Raw genomic sequence first — 19,287 nt, 5'->3', positions numbered from 1 at the left:
GCACCTAAGTAAAAGACGTATGTGTCTATCATTTTACTTTTTCTCCAATCCCAGAGGTTCTGTCCTCCCCACCCCACCCCTGCCCCATTTGCTTTCTCCGCCTCCCTAACCTATCACCGATGGATTTCATGTAACCCTTGAAATCTCGTTTGATTGTGATGTATAAAAGAAGATGAAAAAATGCCATTCTCTGGAGTGTTATCTCAATCCATTACGATTCTGCTTCCGGGCAATTACTGACAGTTTGGCTCAAAAATTCTTCTCAGGTTTGAATGTTTTTTACGTTAACGAGCTCTGCATGTGGTACCTGAAACACGTTCATTCATTCAGGTAAGTCAGCAAATGTGCATGAAGCATTTATTCCGTGATAAGCCCTGGGAAATACAGAGGCGAGCGAGTAAAGTTCTTGTCCTCATGTAGCTTATAAATAGGAACAGGATTTCAGACAATGATAAATTAGATGAAGAACCAACAGAATAATGAGAGGGAATGGATGTGGAGGGATATTTAGATAACATAGCCCAATATATATATATATATATATATATATATATATATATATATATATATATATATATATATTTTAAGAGTTGACATATTTCTCTGTTGATGTGTCTTCCTCCCTTTGTTAGATGGGGATATGTTGTTGTTTTTTGTTTTTTTCCCCCCAGCCCTGTTTTTTTTAAATATATATATATTTTATTGATTTTTTTACAGAGAGGAAGGGAGAGAGATAGAGAGCTAGAAACGTTGATGAGAGAGGAATATCGACCAGCTGCCCCTGCACACCCCCCACTGGGGATGTGCCCGCAACCAACGCACATGCCTCTGATCAGAACCAAACCTGGGACCCTTCAGTCCGCAGACCGACGCTCCACAACTGAGCCAAACCGGTTTCGGCTTGTTTTGTTTTTTAATCTATATATATTTTTATTGATTTCAAAGAGGAAGGGAGAGGGAGAGAGATAGAGATAGAAACATCAATGATGACAGAGAATCATTGGTTGGCTGCCTCCTGCAAGCCCCCAACTAGGGATTGAGCCGGAAACCCAGGCATATGCCCTGACTGGAATCAAACCTGGGACCTTTCAGTCTGCAGGCCGTTGTTCTATCCACTGAGCCAAACCAGCTAGGGCATAGATGGGGACATGTTTTATGGTGTGTACCCCAGTGCCTAGCACATAGAGAGAGTCCAGTTAGTCGTGTAAGCAATGAGCGAATGAATGGGAGAGTAAGTGAAGGTGATGCCTGCTGCACTGCTCTGAGCCCAGATCCAGGAAAGTGGGTTCTTCCCTCGGATGCCTCATCTCATTACCTAAGAATGAATAGAAGACAGAGATGTTGGGGAGCTCACTCTACTGTACGGCCCGAGCTGCCCTGAGAGTCCGGACAGCAGCACAGCACAGAGGTCCACAGCAGACGCTTGATTTTGGCTCTGGTGTTTATCCACGCTGTGACCTTGAGCAGGTTACCCAACTCTGTGAGTCAGTTTTAAATCTAGAAGTGGAGATGATGGCACCTACCTCGCTGAGTGGTGAGGATTAAATGGATATGCGGTATGCAAGAGCGTGGCATGGAGACGGGCTCAGCAGAAGGGAGCAGCCAGCGTTGCTGGGCCCCAGCTGCCAGGAGTGCTGGTGGCTGAGTGACATGGAGTTGACCTGCTGGCTCCTTCAGGCCCCGCCCCCTCCCTGCCCGGGTGTGGGCAGCCAGGGCTGAGCAGGAGGCTGAGGGCCTGGGCATTCCTTCAGAGAGGAGCCAGCATGTGGGCATACTTTCCACATCATTCCAAATGTTTACCCACATCCTGACTTCTCTGGAAAAAGAAAGATTGTAAAAACAATATGAAGACATGGAAGGAAATTTTACAGAAAAAAAGTTAATTACCTATGATCTCAGCATTCTAGCCCAATGATGTTATTCCTTTCTGTCTAGTTTTTCCTGTTTGTCCAAAAGCATACATATTTTATATCCCTGCAGTTACAGCAATCTATTTTGTATTTTGCACTTCATTTAATGTTTTCATCATAAGTGTTCCTTCATAATCCTGTGGTCTTCAGACATAGAATTTTTAATGACAGCCTGATCTCCCACGTTGATGAACCAACCTCCATTTATTTACTCATTTTCTTATTGCTGGACATTTAGTTTGCTTCTTTTTGCTGTTAGAAATAAACATATACAGTATTCGTTTACAGCCTTTTAATTCTTTATGCTACATTGCTCCCCAGTAAAACAATTTACACTTTATATGATGTGGGAACTCACTCTCACCAACTATGCAGAGAGCTGTCAATGTGGCTGAACCTTGTTAACTTAATCTGATACATCATGGTGTTTACTATTCAAATTCCTGGTGAATAAAATTTAGCTCCTCTTCTTTGCTCGTTATCACTCTTATATATATATTATTGATTTTCCACAGAGAGGAAGGGAGAGAGATAGAGAGCTAGAAACGTCGATGAGAGAGAAACATCGACCAGCTGCCTCCTGCACACCCCCTACCGGGGATGTGCCCACAACCAATGTACATGCCCCTGACCGGAATCGAACCGGGGACCTTTCAGTCCGCAGACTGACGCTCTATCCACTGAGCCAAACCGGCTTCTGCTCATTATCACTCTTGATTAGATTTTTTTTTTTTTTATCACAAATAGGTTTTTTTATTTGTCACCATTAAATGTCTGAATTTTAAACAGATTCTTGGACTGGAGGCTCATAGCCATCAGCTCGTTCAACTTTAGCACCCGTCTCATCCCCAGTAGCTTTTCCAGAACTGCTACCTTCACCATGAAGCTCCATGAGTTTTCCCAATTCAAACTTGGGCTTCTTCAGCATTTTGACTTTTCTAACAAAGACATCATGGAGCGGATAGATAGATTGGCAAGCCTTTTCTATGTCTTTTCCAATGCTGTCTGGAATCAATTTATTGACCACTTCTTTCAAGTAATTTGTCTGCACCTCTCGGGTCATGATTTCCATCATTTTCTTCCGGATTTGTCGAACCTGCTGATGCTGAGCATAGGAAGTCTTCCGAATCTGATTGTTGCGTTTTTTAGTAAAACCAACACAGAAGAGACGAAGCAAATAACCATCGTTAGTCTTGACATCGATATGAGCTTCAATCATGGTCTGCCACTTCTTGACCATGGAGCACATTTTGTCCCGGGTAAGATCCATGCCATGGGAATTAGTCAGGCAGTTTTTGCCCTGAACATCCTCAGTGATTAGCTTGAATTTTCTAAATGCAACTTCATCATTCTGCAGATCAGCCAGGCTCACTTCAAAAACACGACCCTTCTGCTCATTATCACTCTTGATTAGATTTTTTGTTTTGTTTTTTTAATCCTCACCTGGGGATATTTTTCCATTGACTTTTAGAGAGAGTCGAAGTGGGAGAGAAAGACAGAAAGAGAGAGAGAGAGAGAGAGAGAGAGAGAGAGAGAGAGAGAGAGAGAGAGAGAGAGAGAGAGAGAGAGATTGGTTGCCTTTGCACATGTGATTGAGCCCATACTACCCAAGGTACATGCCCTTGAATGGGATCAAACCTGGGACCCTACAGTCCCCAGGCTGATATTCTATCCACTGAGCCAAACTGGCTAGGGCTTGATTAGGTGTTTATAAACCTAATCTTTTGTCTTATTTACTGCAAGATTTTTCTCTCCAGTTTGTCATGTTTCCCTGTGGGTTTTTTTTCTTCAGATTTATACTTTTTAAAAATTATAAAAGTAATACATATTCATGCTAGAAAAAAAGTTGAAAAATAAAATATACGTCACCTTTATGATCCTATTTCAAAACCAAGTGTAAAAATATTTTTTGAGTATATGGACTGGTTATTAGATGAGAGTAAGGGATTATTGTTAATTTTAGGAGTGTATAATAGCAGGGTAGATATATAATTTTAAAAAGTAAGCTTAGCAATTAAGACTGATGAGGGAAGGTTTCAGATTTGCTTTTAAAAACTCCAACACAAAAACAAACAAAAGGTTGGGGGAAATGATGTAAAACCAAACTGGAAGAAAATGCTAACAGAGTAATGCATATATGTCATTCACTTCATTACTGTCTAACTTTTTGAAATCAGTGATGAAAAGGTTAAAGCATCATCTTTGCAGGATCTTCCTGCCTGAAATTCCAACCCCACTCCTAACTCTCATTCTGCATTTCTCAGGCCCGTTTTGTTTTTTCTCCTTAGCACCTAATTGCTATCCGCCACATAATCCAAGCTCTTATCTCATCTGGTTAATTTGGTTTATTATCCCTCTCTGGCTGAAAGGCAAGTCCATCAGGATTTCTGTCTGTTCCGTTCCTTGCTCGTACCATCAGCAGTGCCTGACTACTCCAGTCATTGTCGAATGAGAAACAATCATTGCTAACATTTTTAAAATTACAGGTGTTTATTTTGACTTTACATTCAACAGAAGAAAAAAAAAAATACTGTAGTAGAATAAAGGACTTGCTGAACATCAGGTCATGATTCCTAAAAGACCTTTCTAGCATTTAACAAAGGTCTCTGTGGCCCTGGCTGGTATGGTTAGTGGTTAGAGCATCAACCTGTGCAGCAGAGGGGTCCAGGGTTCCGTTCCTGGTCAAGGGCCCTTACCTGGGTTGCAGGGCTGATCTCCATCCCCACTCCGGGCACTCGTGGGAGGCAATCAATCGATGTGTCTCTGTAACATACATGTTTCTCTCTCTCTCTTCCTCTCCCCAATCCCTTCCACTCTCTAGAATCAACAGAAAAAATATTCTTACTCCTCCAGTGAGGAGTTTTTTAAGTGTATTTCTCTCTATATATTGGGTATAATATGTATATATATTTTTCATTAGATGCAGTATACTGTATGTGAAAATCATCAAGATTTTGGAGATATTAAATTTTTCTTCTGCTCGTATCTTAATAGGCATAAATTTAATTTCCAGGCAGTAAAACTTAGTAACTGCTTTATAAACATCAGAATAAACAAGCAAGTGTGTGTGTGTGTGTGTGTGTGCATGTGTGTGTTTGTTGTTGTTTTTACTTACACATCAAGAATAAAGTGGAAAAATAGGCCTACTTTTATTATTCTCTGGAGAAAATAAATAGGGAATGGCTGATCAGAGAGAAAACATCCTATAAAATGTCCTAGCTGATAGGAGAAAGCCTATCATGAAGAAATGATTAGAGCTACTGTATTTCCTTTGTTGTTCTTTTTATTACTGTTTAAAAGAATCCATCACAGCCTGTAGACAGCGCCTGGGAAGGCACACAGGCATTTCTTCAATTATTGTCACCTGAACCCAAGGCGACAGGCAAAGCCATGTCTTGGATACACATCTTACCAAAAAGGCAGATGTGTTCTCAGAATGGACTCTTATCTTTGCCCAGGTGTTGGGGAGTGGGTTTTGATATGTAAATTCAGTCAAGCAACAGTAATGAATAGGACTTGGACCCACTCAAGAATGCAAATAGCCCTAACTGGTTTGGCCCAGTGGATAGAGTTGACTTGTGGACTGAAAGGTCCCAGGTTCGACTCCGGTCAAGGGCATGTACATTGGTTGTGAGGCAGGCAGCTGAATCAATGTTTCTAACTCTCTATCCTCTCCTTCTCCCTTCCTCTCTGTAAAAAACCAATAATATATATATATATATATATATATATATATATTAAAAGAATGCAAATAATCTCCTTTTCTTGACTTTTGGTGAAACTTCCTGGTATTTGGGGTATAAAATAAACACGCATTGGCTCTGGGTCACTGTCTCTCCCTCAGAAGAGGACAGTGGTCCCACCGGTACCAGCTTTTTTCTTCTATCTCTGTATCTTGTCTCTTTCTTTTATTTCTCAATCCCTAGCCTCTCTACTGGAAGAACCGGATCATCACTCTTTCTGTGCTGGATGTGGAAAAGAGAGACCCCCCCCCCCCCCCAATAACAGCTACCAATCGTTGGCCAGTGTGGAAAGGTGTCGCTGGGCAGACCTAGTCAAGGGGCGGGAGGAAGAGGCCCTCCTGCTTCCCTGTCACCAGCTTCTTCCACCTTCTTCCCTGCCTCCCCCACCTTGGCCTGCCTAAGTCTTCCCAACGTGGGCACTCAATTTCCCCTCCCTCTTCTCTCCCAGTCCACCCAGCTCCTTCCCTCACACAGCACACTGGTTTCCAGCCCTGGGGCTTGGGCTCACCTGAGAAGCTATGAAAACACAGACTCTGCCCCTGCCGCCTTGGGCCCCCTCTTTGCAGACCCTGACTCTGCAGGTCTGGGTGGAGGCTGGGAGTTTGTGGTTCTGTAAGTCCTCCATTTGGTTCTGATGAGCAGGTTTCGTGTCCTTCATTCTTCTGTACATACCCCAGAACTCACCACAATGGTAAATGATAGGTGCTTTATAAATACGTAATGAATGAACCAAAGAGAAAAAAATTATAAAGCCCTTGTATATGTTTACAAAACTTAGTGTCAACTCTTCTGATTTTTTTACACCCATCCTGTGAATATTATTGTTCCCCTTTCACAGAGGTCTAGAGAAGCGAAGCAACTTCCCCCAACTTCTCAGTGGAGGGGCCAGAGGCTACATCTTGCACCAGGCCAGTTCCCAGAGGCTAAGGGGAAGGGGAAGAGTTTAAGAAGAAGAGAACATAGTCCTCATTCCCATTACTCAGCACAGGGATTTTTAATCTCATGGCACACATAAGGTAATTGTGAAAATTCTGCAGCACACCAACAAATAGATTTTGGTCAATCTGACAAAAAAAAAGTATAATTTTGATTGATTTACCCAAAAAAGCGATTACTTACACTTTTTGTTCCAAAGTGACTTTTATTTTATTTTTAAAAAATATATTTGTATTGATTTTAGAGAGGAAGGGACAGATAGAAACATCAATGATGAGAGAGAATCATTGATCAGCTGCCTCCTGCGTGCCCCACACTGGGGAATGAGCCCACAACCCTGGGATGTTATCCTGACCGGAATCAAACCGTGACCTCGTGACTCCTGGTTCATAGGTCAACACCCAACCACTGAACCACACCAGCTGGACTCGAAGTGACTTAAAAAAAAAAAAATCAGGTGCTTATACTTGTATATAAGAATTTCTGGACCAAGAATTAACCAATCAGACACCACCTTCATATGCGCCATGACCAATGACCTATATATATCTTTATGGTTGAAGACAGGGCATCACACCAGACAGCTACTGTTGTGTTGACGGTTGCCATTTTTATTTGATAATCTACGGGAAAAGAGGTCAGTGCCCATGACTAAATAGTCAGGTGTTACATGTTTTAGAACTTCTTGCTGCACACGGGTTGAAAAATTGCTGACTTAGTGGGCAGAGGGGAATGGAGGCAAGTGGGAAGGGGAGGAAAGAGAGAAAAAGAAGAGAAGGAGTCAGAAAAGAAGCAGAAGGAGGTTAGAGGTGACTAAAAGTATGAAATGAAACAAGACATAAAACACACACACACACACACACACACACACATACACACACAAAAAAAACAAAAAACAAAACCCACAGAGCAAGACTCTGATGTATACCCGAGGGGCCTGGGTGGGATTTGGGAGGAGGGGCCAGAGTGGTTTTGTCACAGGAGGCAGAGAAGGTTCTAGAGTAGGGGTGTCGAACTCAATCAGAGAAGGGGCCAAAATCTAAAATCCAGCCTAAATCGCAGGCCGAATGGTTTACTGAACAGTCATAAACTGTCATTGTGATGGAAACGCAGCGGAGTGCAGTGATGACAGCGCGGTGCGGGCCACATTGCAAGGCCTGGCGGGACGGATTTGGCCCGCGGGCCTTGTGTTTGACACATGTGTTCTAGAGAGAACAGCTCAGAGGGTGTTGGGTCGTAACACCTATTTGTGGAGAGTAGGCATGTGCCACTGGCCCCTGGGTTCGATGTCTCCCTTGGGGTCAGAGCACTGGGCCCAAAGTTTCTGTGAAAAACACCACCTCTGCTGGCTGCGGCCTCCGTCCCCAGGCCTCCTCCCCTTGGGCTGTGTGTTCAGGCAACTGCTCTGCGTTTTTTCGGAACCATTTTGGACGCGCAGGCTGCACTTGTGGAACCAGAATGTCTGGTCAGGACCAGTTAGTTACAGGACATCTGCAGACCTTCCCGGTGCTAAGGTCAACCACAGCCCAGGCAGCTGTGGGCTGAGCCTCGTCAGAGAGGGTGAACGGGAGTGGAAGCCAGAGCCCCTACCCTGGAGAAGGAAAGCTGAGTGGGGCGAGGCCCAGTCTCCGAGTCTTCTATCCAGGTGCCCTTAGAAGGTAGCTCTGCTCTGTTTCAGGGGCTCCTGAGGGACTCCAGCTAGACCCTAGAATAGGGGTGTCGAACTCAATCAGAGAAGGGGCCAAAATCTAAAATCCAGCCTAAATCGCGGGCCGAATGGTTTACTGAACAGTCATAAACTGTCATTGTGATGGAAACGCAGCGGAGTGCAGTGATGACAGTGCGGTGCGGGCCACATTGCAAGGCCTGGCGGGACGGATTTGGACCGCGGGCCTTGTGTTTGACACATGTGCCCTAGAACATCGCCACGAGGAACTGCCAAGTATGAATGTGTTACGTGAAGAGGTGCAGTTTTCTTTTGCACCTTTTTAAAAAAATATATATTTTATTGATTTTGTACAGAGAGGAAGGGAGAGCGATAGAAAACTAGAAACACCGATGAGAGAGAGTCATCGATCAGCTGCCTCCTGCACACCCCCCACCGGGGATATGCCCGCAACCAAGGTACATGCCCTTGACCAGAATTGAACCTGGGACCCTTCAGTCCCCAAGCCGATGCTCTATCCACTGAGCTGAACCGGTTTTGGCTTCTTTTGCATCTTTTAGAGATGGTTTTGCTGAAGAAGGCCTTGCCTGGAGCAGAGGAATGGACTGTATGTGTTCCAGAAGACCATCTGGCTGATGGTTCATGGTATGCAGGGCCGATGCCAGGTTAGGACACCCGGTGGCGGGACCTAAGTGTTCTTCTGGGAATGAGACAAACCTCAGAAAGGGTTTTCAGGATTAAGATAAGGCGCTGAGCTCATTGTAGCCTCCGCAGCAGTCTGGGGCAGGCCTGAACGGAGGGAAGGAGGGAATGCGGACGCCATCAGGGCGGCTGGAATGCATGTTACAAAAACAGCCCGGAGTCCACAGAATCCAGCCAGGCGGGTGGGGGGTGCAATCGCAGCAAGCCAGCACTGGCAGGACAATGCGGAGCAGCTGGCCTCAACTTCCTCATTTTATTTTTATTTTATTTTTATTTTATTTTTAATATATTTCTTTATTGATTTCAGAGAGGAAGGGAGAAGGAGAAATAGATAGAAACATCAATGATGAGAGAGAATCATTGGCCGGCTGCTTCCTGCACCCTCTCCGCCCCCTCTGGGGATTGAGCCCAAAACCCAGGCATGTGCCCTTGGCCAGAATCGAACCCAGGACCTCTCAGTCCGCAGGCTGGCACTCTATCCACTGAGCCAAGTTGGCCAGGGCTCAACCTCCTCATTTTATAGACAGAAGAATGCAAGGTAACTCGTTTGCCCACGGTCACATGATAAGGCTGGTAGATTAGTGACAGGCAGATAGTTCAAGGCCTTATAGTCCTTCATGAGCCTCAGATATTCAAAGCCCCTGGAGAGTTCCAAGCCCTGGTCTGGAGCAGAGCCTTGGCTGCAAACCACAGACGGGAAGACATCCAAAAGGTGCAGAGGAAGAACAATGAATAGGACTTAGAAATGGATCTGCTGGGGTCACACCAGGGACCCACAGTGGCAGCTGACATCTCTACCCTTCCTTCCTAAGCTCCCAGGATTACTGCCCAATCCCGCCAACGTTCCCACAACTCAGGAGCAAGACCCTACTGATCACCCTTTGCCAGCCTGCCAACAGGCATGCGTGGAGCCCATTTGCTCTGAGCTGTATGGCATCGCCTTCCACTCACTTCCATTTCCTCCTCTCCCCCTTCCCTCCATTTATCTGGCTCACAGACCAGCCGTACCCCTTTTCGCTGACACAGTAGAAGTCCCATTGGTCACATCTACCTCACCCCGGATCCCTCTGGATACACAGCCTCCTCCTGGGTCCCCTGCCTCCAGTCCTCCTCCACTTTCCCAGCAACCAGAGAGTGCGTAAACACACAAACCCAGTCATGTCACTCCCCTGAAAGCTGGTCACGGCACTTCAGAGCCCCCAAGAGAAAGCACCACCTCCTTGGGAGAGCAGACGGGCCTTCGGGAGCTGGCCGTGCCCAGTCCGTCCTCCAATATCACCCTCTGCTCCGTGCTGTGCTGTGTCGCTCCCAGAATCCACCAGGCCTTTTCACATCTCTGGCTTCATCACTTCTTTATATTTTTCTGCCTGGGATGCTCTTATACCCCTGGTCCTCATGGGATAGCTCCCACTCATTCAAGTCTCAACACAAAGCTGCGTCTACAGGGAAACCCTCCCCATCCTCTCAGGCAGAGGCTGGCATTTCTTTTCCCGGCTTCGGCGACAGCCCCCTCAGCACTCCCCGCATGTGATCTAATCACCTATTTGCCCGTTGTGGTTGGCAGCCTGCGATAAGATGGCTCACAATGACCCCTGCTTCTTGGCATCTCTCCTCTTTGGCGCCCTCCCCTTGAGTGTGGCCTGGCTAATTGACTCCCTTCTGAATATAGCAGAAGTTAAGAGATGTTTTATAACACACACACACACACACACACACACACACACACACACACGACTTTTTAAATTGATTTCAGAGAGGAAAGGAGAGGGAGAGAGAAATGGAAACAGCAGTGATGAGAGAGAATTCATCCATCAGGTGTCTCCTGCATGCCCCCATTGCAACCTGGGCATGTGCCCTGATTGGGAATCAATCCATGACCTCTTGGTTCACATGTCAGTGCTCAACCACTGAGCCATGGTGGCTGAATGGGATTAATTACAAAAAAATTATGGATTTGGATTTTGGTCTCTCTCTCTCTCTCTCTCTCTCTCTCTCTCTCTCTCTCTCTCAGTCAGAGCCCTTACTCTGGTGGAAGCAAACTGCTATTTTATTTTATTTTAAAATATATTTTATTGATTTTTTTTTTTTTTTTTTTTCACAGAGAGGAAGGGAGAGGGATAGAGAGCTAGAAACATCGATGAGAGAGAAACATCGACCAGCTGCCTCCTGCACACCCCCTACCGGGGATGTGCCCATTTGTAGAGGGCCGCCTGAGAAGGCACATGGACATTCTTTAAATTGTTAGCTGAGCCGGGACCGGTTTGGCTCAGTGGATAGAGCATCGGCCTGTGGACTGAAAGGTCCCGGGTTCGATTCCAGTCGGGGGCATGTACCTTGGTTGCGGGCACATCCCCACTGGGGGTTGTGCAAGAGGCAGCTGGTCAGTGTTTCTCTCTCATCGATGTTTCTAACTCTCTGCCCCTCTCAGTTCCTCTCTGTGTAAAATCAATAAAATATATTAAAAAAAAAAATTGTTAGCTGAGCCCGAAGCACTGGCAGAGCACCTTTGTCCAGGTATCAGCAGGGTCAGTTCTAGATATGTAAATCCAGTAATGCTAAGGCCTAGTTAAGAATGCAAATAAGCTCCTTTGACCCTATAAATAAACCTGCGTGGCTTGGGGGATTGCTTGCTGCCTCTCCATCAGAGAGATGGCGCCCACCTAGCACCCAGCTTGATGAATCTATTTCTGCCTTCTGGTCTCTTTCTTTCTTAATCCCCAGCTCCTCCACTCAGGAACCTATCGTTTTTCGTGATGGTCACGGAAAACAAAGAAACAGCCTCCCCCTCTTCTCTCCCCCCTCCCGCCCCCACACCCATAACCAATGTACATGCCCTTTCAATCCGCAAACTGACACTCTATTCATCTAGCCAAACCGGTTTTGGCGCAAACTGCTATTTTAGAGTAGTTCTGTGGAGGGGCCCAAAAACAGATGTCTCTAGCCCATAGTCAGTGAGGACTTAAGGTGGTCGACTGCTACATGAGTGAGGTGGAAGCAGATCTACCCCTAGTCAAGCCTCTGAGGTAACTGCAACCCAGTTGTTTTGTTGTAGGAGTCTGAGTTAGAGGCACCTGGCTAAGCTGAGCCCAGATTTCTGACCCATGGAAACGGAGATAACAAATGTCTGTCTTCTACTCCTCTAACTTTTGGAATAATTTGTTACACAGCAATAGATAACCAATACACATGACTTCTCCCTTGGTCTTAGAGCTCCTTGGGGCTAACTTATTCATCATGAGAACTGCTGGCGCAGCTCCATAGGGAAGTGAAAAGATCCTACAAGTTTTGAAAAAGCAAAAACAAAGCAAAACCAAAAGAAAGGTTTCATTCAATAGATCCAGAATTAGGATGACAACAGCCTTCTGAACATTAACACTGAAAATTAAAGCACAATGGAACAAGACATCAAAATTCTGAGGGAAAATTATGTCCAGGTTGGCCAGTGTGGCTCAGTGGTTGAGCACTGACATATGAATAAGGAGCTCTTATGAGTCAGGGCACATAGCAGGGTTGTGGGCCTGATCCCCAGTAGGGGGTGCATAGGAGGCAGCCAAACAATGATTCTCTCTCATCATTGATGTTTCTATTTCTCTCTCCCTCTCCCTTCCTCTCTGAAATTAAAAAAAGGTATGTTTTTTTAAAATTATGTCCCTGCCCTAGCCAGTTTTGCTCAGTGGGTAGAGTTTTGGCCTGTGAACTGAAGGTCCCAGGTTCAATTCTGGTCAAGGGCACATGCCCAGGTTGCAGGCTTGATCCCCACTGTTGGAGGCAGCCAATCAGTGACTCTCCCTTTTCATTGATGTTTCTATCTCTCTCTCCCTCTCTTTCCCTCTCTGAAATCAATAAAAATATATTTAAAAAAATGATGTCCAACCTACAGCAATTAAATGTGAATGTGAAACATTTTCAGTGAAGATTTCAAACATTTACCGATAACACACCCATTTTCTCAGGAAGCTACATGAGGATGTGTGCTGCCAAAACAGGAATGTAAATGAAGAAAGAAGAAATGGGATCCAGGAACCAAGAACCAATAAAGTGAGGAGCAAAGGGACTCTAGCTGATGGTGAGGGGACATCCCAAGACAATAGCACTGGTAGGGACCATTCCAGCCTGGAGCCAATCAGAACGCTAAGATAACACCTAATTTTTTAGTATATATATATATTTTAATATATTTTTATTGATTTTTTTATAGAGAGGAAGAGAGGGATAGAGAGTCAGAAACATCGATGAGAAGAATCATCGATCAGCTGCCTCCTGCCCCCCACCACCCCCAACAGAATGTGCCCGCAACCAAGGTACATGCCCTTAACCGGAATTGAACCCAGGACCTTTCAGTCCACAGGCCGACGCTCTATCCACTGAGCCAAACCGGTTTCGGCATTTTTTGTACATTGAATAGAGATTTATACACAAATTGGGGAGAGTTTGGGGTTCAATTAATAACAGATGTACTGAATACTAAGCCAATTAAAAAAATAAGATAATTATTAACTCTAGCAAAAACAAAATGCTGTGGAGGAAAAGTAATTGTAGTAGAGTACATGAGCTGTGAATAAAGTTTTCAAAGTCAAGATACTGATCTAAACACAATTACAGCATAACTAAATTGGGAGGAAAGGGAGATGGGAAGATTAATTGACAAAGCCTGTGTGGTAGGGATAGAAAGAGAGAGAGAAAAAAAAAATCCCAGTCTTCCACAGTGAAAAGTCAATAGATAACATAGCTACAGCAGTTGAAAGTGGTTGCCTCTGGGGAACTGGAAATGGGCCTTGAATTGCAAGAGATAGTTGTTTTTCATAGCAAGTCTTACAGAACTATTTAACTCGTTAAACTATGTGCAAGTATAACTCTATTAAAAATTAAACTTAAAAATATACCACAATTTCCACATATAGAAGGCACTCCATCAGTGGTTAACATTGTAATTCCTTCCATATGGCATCTTCATCAGACAGCTTGCTATACTTGCAGGTGGATGCATATATTAGGACACTTGGTTGCAAAGGGAAAAGCCTCAACTCAAACCTGGGGAAAGCATAGAAGGAGATTACAGTGTGTCACGTCCCAAACAAGCTTCAGGCATGGCTGGATCCAGGCATTACATGGCAGCAGTGGAGATTTCTCTCTCCCCATTTCTTGGCTCTATTTCTTGTTTTGACTTCATACGCAAGCAGGCCCCTCTCACAGCTTGGCGAGCTGGCCTCCAGCTCTATCCTACAGTTTCACAATCCTAATGGAAGGAAAGGGTCTCTGCATGGTCATGGCAACAAAATGCTTGGGACAGACACTCATTGTTCTGGTCGGGGTCACATGCCCATCCCTGGACGGGTTGCTAAGCCAAAGGGCTAGAGCACTATGATCGGCTAAGACCGAGTCATATGCCCACCCCTGGAATCATGGACAAAGTGGGATTAGAATGGCCTCACAAAGGAACTGTGGGTGCTGTTATTAGAAAAGTGAATATAAATGATGAAAAAGTGAAGATAAATACCCTCATCAGTGCAGGAGCTACTGGGTAGGAACCCTCTGACCACTAGACAATCGGCCCATTCCCTCTGTTCATGAGAGCCATTCTGTACTTAAAGACATGTCCCATGTTTCCACATCTCATCGCTGAGGAAACAAGCTTAGATCCCCCAATTTCCCTTGCATAACGGTTTCTGGACCCCGTTCTTTCGTGGCTCTCTTTCCCTGGATGTTGAGTAGTGTCAAAATACTGAAATGTGGCTCCCAGAGCGGAATGAAGTTCCAGATGTGTGGCCTGGCCAGCCTGGAGGCCCATGGGATGCCCGTCACCTCATTTCTCCTTGTCTGTGGGGCACCTTAAAAACTCACTAATTTTTTTAATTACTGTAATGCATTATTGGCTCATATTCAACAACTGTCAACATCTCTTATTATATGAGCTGTCATTAAGTCAGGGGTTCCTCATTCTGCATTCATGCAATTGGTTCTTTGAACCCAAATAAAGGACTTTGTCCTTGTTAAATTTCAACTTATGTAATCTGGTCCCACTACAGCCGTTCACCAGGGTGCTTCTAAATACAGATCCTGTTTTCAGTGCCCTCTCCAGGCTTTGCATAATCCACCTATTTGACTGGCAGGCATTCTCTCTATTTTCATCCAAGAAGATAATAAAATAAATTAGGGTCAAAGATAAGGCCTTCTAGCCCACTACCAAAATCCACATGGTAAGTCGTGGTTGCCCAATCAGGCATGGAGCAACCAAAGAGGTCACAAGGTGGAATGGCTAAGAGCTTGGACATGTGACTTTGAGCTAGCTTACTTAACCTCTCTAGCATCCCATTTTCTTCACGTGTAAATGTCAGTCCTAACATTTACTATCCTAGGTCTACCAGAACACGTTACTACAAACTAAACGGCTTAAAACAACAACAGAAATTCATTCTCTCCTAGTTCTGGAAGCCAGAGCTCCCAACAAGGTGTCAGTAGGGCCGCGCTTTCTCCAAAGACTCTACAGAGAAGCCTTCCTTGCCTCTTCGTAACGTTTGGTGGTTGCTGCAATCCTTGTCATTCCTGAGATTGCAGCTCCATCACTCCATCTCTGCCTTTATCTTTACACGGCATTCTCTGCGTGTCTTCTTCGTGTTTTTGTTTCAAATTCCCCTCTTATAAGGGCACTAGTCATTGGATTTAGGGCTTGCCCTCATCCAGTATGACTTCATCCTACCTAGATGACCTATGCAAAGGCCCTATTTCCAAGAAAGGTCACATTCACAGGTACCAGGAATGAGAACTTTAATATCTTTTGGTGGGAAACAAGTCAACCTAGTATATAAGCAGTATCCGTTTTCATATCCCAACTATCCTTCTTGACCCAGGTTCTGAAGAGCATTTCTATTGAAAGCCTTGCTGCAATCTAGATGGCCAGGCGTCTATGCACCCTATCCTATAAACCAGTCAACCCAATCTACTAACCCAGTCGGGAGCACTGGTTGTTACCAGGAGCTGTATAAGGCTGTTCTCTCCCTTCCCACTCTTCAGAGATCCTGATGGCATCTTCCCCTGGGGAGAAGGTCAAAATCTGAGGGCTGGGGAAAGAGTATGGGAGGAAGGAGGTCACAAAGTGGAATGGCTAAGAGCTTGGACATGTGACTTTGGGCTAGTTTACTTAACTTCTCTAGCATACCATTTTCTTCACGTGTAAATGTCAGTACTAACATTTATCATCCTTTTAGGGTTTAAATAGCATCCTAGGGTAGCAGTGGCTATTGCTATTGTTAGGGCCCTGCTCCTGCTGTGAGCTGCTAATGATTCGACCCTAATTGAGATCTTCAATGTCCCCTGAGGCAAGTTCTTAACGTCACTGATCCTGCTTTAGGTTTCTGCTTCTGCGAAATGAGAAACCTATCTTGGTGTTGTGAGCACTGAGTACACCCAGCACAGAGCCTGGGGCACAATAAAAGCATCATAAACGTTTCTTTCCCTTCCCGTCCCTTCCCTGGTGAACAAAGGAAGTGATGTTACTCTCTTATGGGATCTACTGTTCGGAAACTCAAGGTGGCTCCTTCATGATCACTCTTTTCTCTGACCTTGGGGAGAGATCTTGGATTTTATATTGAGCTTGCCTTTATAGAGACTCTAAATTGTTTGTAAAAACAAAATGCAGTCCAGCTTATACATATTTTTTGTCCACTTGCTCTTCAGAAAATCCTCTTGAATCATGGGGACCATGTCTCTCCATCTGCAAACTTATATTGTGGCCACACTTGAGTAAGCTTTCTCTTCAGGGTTTCTCTTCAGTTCCTCAAAATTCTATCTAGCGGGGGTGGGGAGAGAGGGGAAAAGGGTAGTAGGGGGAATGGAAGGGAGGGTGCTGACTTATTGGCAAAGCACCATATATAGTTATTACAATATTATTTACTGTATTCCCTATGCTGTACTTTACATCCCCGTGACTATTTTGTAAATACCAATCTGTATTTCTCAATCCCTTCACATTTTTCATCAACCCAGCCCTCCTCTCATCTGGCAACCCTATGTTTGTTCTCTGTATGTATGAGTCTACTTCTGTTTTATTTGTTTACTTATTTTGTTCCTTGGATTCCATAAAAGTGAACTCATATGGTATTTGTCTTTCTTTTTCTCTGTCTGATTTATTTCATTTATCCTCTAGGTCCATAAATGTTGTCCCAAGGTTTCATTCGTTTTTATGGCCAAGTAATATCCTACTGTATCACTATGTTTATTAGGCCCATTTCACCCAGGTTGTAACGGGAGGCAGACAGTTAATAGCAGCCCCATGGGGCGGTAGTCATGAAGGTGAAACACAACTTCAATCCATACCCTCCAACTCCAAGCCCTATGCTTGGCCTTCACACATAAAAGTTTAGATTTTTAAAAAGCGTAAATGAATTTTTTTTTAAAAAACATCAGAACATTACTGATTAATCTAAAATTTATTTGCCCATTGCTGTCAATCCTTGTCCCTGTCTCCACCTCCTCAAGGGTTACTGTTTATGGGTTTGTGGTTGGCAGTTAGACCGACATGAGCAGAGCAAGGGGGGTGGGCAGGTTCAGAAAACACCACATGGAAAGCCCTGGGTGCCTAGCAAGAGAAAAAAGAAACAAAGACCGACTTTGAGGCCAATAAGAGCCTCTTGGAGAAAGAGGCTTGCTTGGTCACGTGGTTCATGGCAGTCTTTTCAAATCAGAAATGAAGGTTGCTTTCCTGAGAGATGGCAAGAAAGGAACCTCAAGACATTTTGGGAACCTCGAGGACTTGAGGGCCTGGCTGCTGTGGCTCACTAGATGAACGTTGACCCAGGAACCACGAGGTCACCAGTTCAATTCCCAGTCAGAGCACATGCTTGGGTTGCAGGCTCAATTCCCTGTAGGGGTGCGTGCAGGAGACAGCCAATCAATGACATTCCCCTTTCCTTGATGTTTCTATCTCTCCCTCTCCTTTCTTCTCTCTTCAAAAATAAGACATTTTAAAATTATTTAAAAATATATTTTTATTGATATTAGAGAGGAAGAGAGAGGGAGAGATAGAAACATCAATGATGAGAGAGAATCATTGATTGGCTGCCTTCTGTATGCCCCACATTGAGGATGCTCAACCACTGAGCCATGCCAGCTGGGCAAAAAAACTTTTTTTTAAGAACTTGAAGAATTCACTCGCCTATAAGTCATACAGGCAAACTTGATGGCAACTAGGTGGCTGGCTTCTTTGCCCTGAAGGGCAAATTAAAACTCAATAATGAGATTCCAGCAAAGCAGATTTTAAAAAGCCTATATGATCAATTGCTATTCTTATTGTGTTTATGCAAATGATCAGGCCTAATTGAAAGTAGACTTAATTCTATGGATGAAAGGGGCCACACGCTGACCTGACAAGCTCAGGGGAGGCCTGCATGGCAGTCTTGCAAACTCAGAGACCTAAAGGAACCACAAAGGATAGCCTGAAATTAAACTTTAATTAAAAGCAGTTATGCCCTATGTTCATAGCAGCACAATTTACAATAGCTAAGATTTGGAAACAGCCAAGGGCCTGTCAGCAGATGATTGAATCAGAAAACTATGGTCCATCTACACAATGGAATATTACGCTGCCATAAAAAATAAAGAATTCTTATCATTTGCAGCAACCTGGATGGAATTGGAGAACCTGATGCTGAGTGAAATAAGCCAGTCAATGAAGAGAAACACCACATGATCTCACTCATTTATGGATAATAAAGAACATTATAAACTGATGAACAAAAAGATAGATACAGAGACAGTAAAGCAACATTAGCAGACTGTCAAATTATAGTGGGGAGGATAGGGAGATCTAGGGGAGATAAGAGATCAACCGAAGGACTTGTATACATGCATATAAGCATAACCAATGGATGCAAAGTTCTGGGGGGGGGGGCATGTATGGGAGTGTGGGAGGGAATTGATAAGATATGTACACATATAATACCTTAATAAAAATTTAAAAAAAGCAGTCATGGTGGACAGTTATGTCCTAGGCCCGTACCTTCACTGACAAGGTCAACCTTTATTTTAACTAAGCCTATCTGTTTTTTTGCATTTATAAGATACCCTTGAAATGTTGAGAAACTTGTAACTTCCCTTTTTCTGGAGCTCCTGGGGCACAACCAAATGTGGTGGGCACCAGGACAAATACAACAAATTCTTTATTATCATGTTAATTGTTTCTGTACCCACAACACATTTTACTTTTTATTCAATCCTAGGGGTTTCCCTCACTTTGCTTTATCCCACCTCCTTAATCTATCACCCAGGACTTTCATGTAACCCACCTATGTCCCTCTGATTGCGATGTAACTGCCATTCTCCAAAGCATTATCTC

General features: G+C 44.2%; 1 protein-coding gene across 1 annotated transcript; it reads right to left on the bottom strand.

Moving 5' to 3' along the window:
- Positions 1-2,632: 2,632 nt before the first annotated feature.
- On the bottom strand, positions 2,633-4,630 carry LOC118722472 (40S ribosomal protein S3a-like). The gene is made up of 2 exons (XM_036443937.1): positions 4,607-4,630; positions 2,633-3,315 (listed from the first exon to the last, which is right to left on the bottom strand). The coding sequence occupies exons 1-2, from the start codon at positions 4,628-4,630 to the stop codon at positions 2,692-2,694; spliced, it is 648 nt and encodes a 215-aa protein (XP_036299830.1). The 3' UTR covers positions 2,633-2,691.
- Between the last annotated feature and the right edge of the window lie 14,657 nt (positions 4,631-19,287).

This window comes from Pipistrellus kuhlii, unplaced genomic scaffold (assembly GCF_014108245.1).
Source record: "Pipistrellus kuhlii isolate mPipKuh1 unplaced genomic scaffold, mPipKuh1.p scaffold_m20_p_2, whole genome shotgun sequence".
NCBI classification, from domain to species: Eukaryota; Metazoa; Chordata; class Mammalia; order Chiroptera; family Vespertilionidae; genus Pipistrellus; species Pipistrellus kuhlii.
The sequence above is the reverse complement of the archived record's forward strand: the minus strand, read 5'-3'. Positions and strand labels throughout refer to the sequence as shown.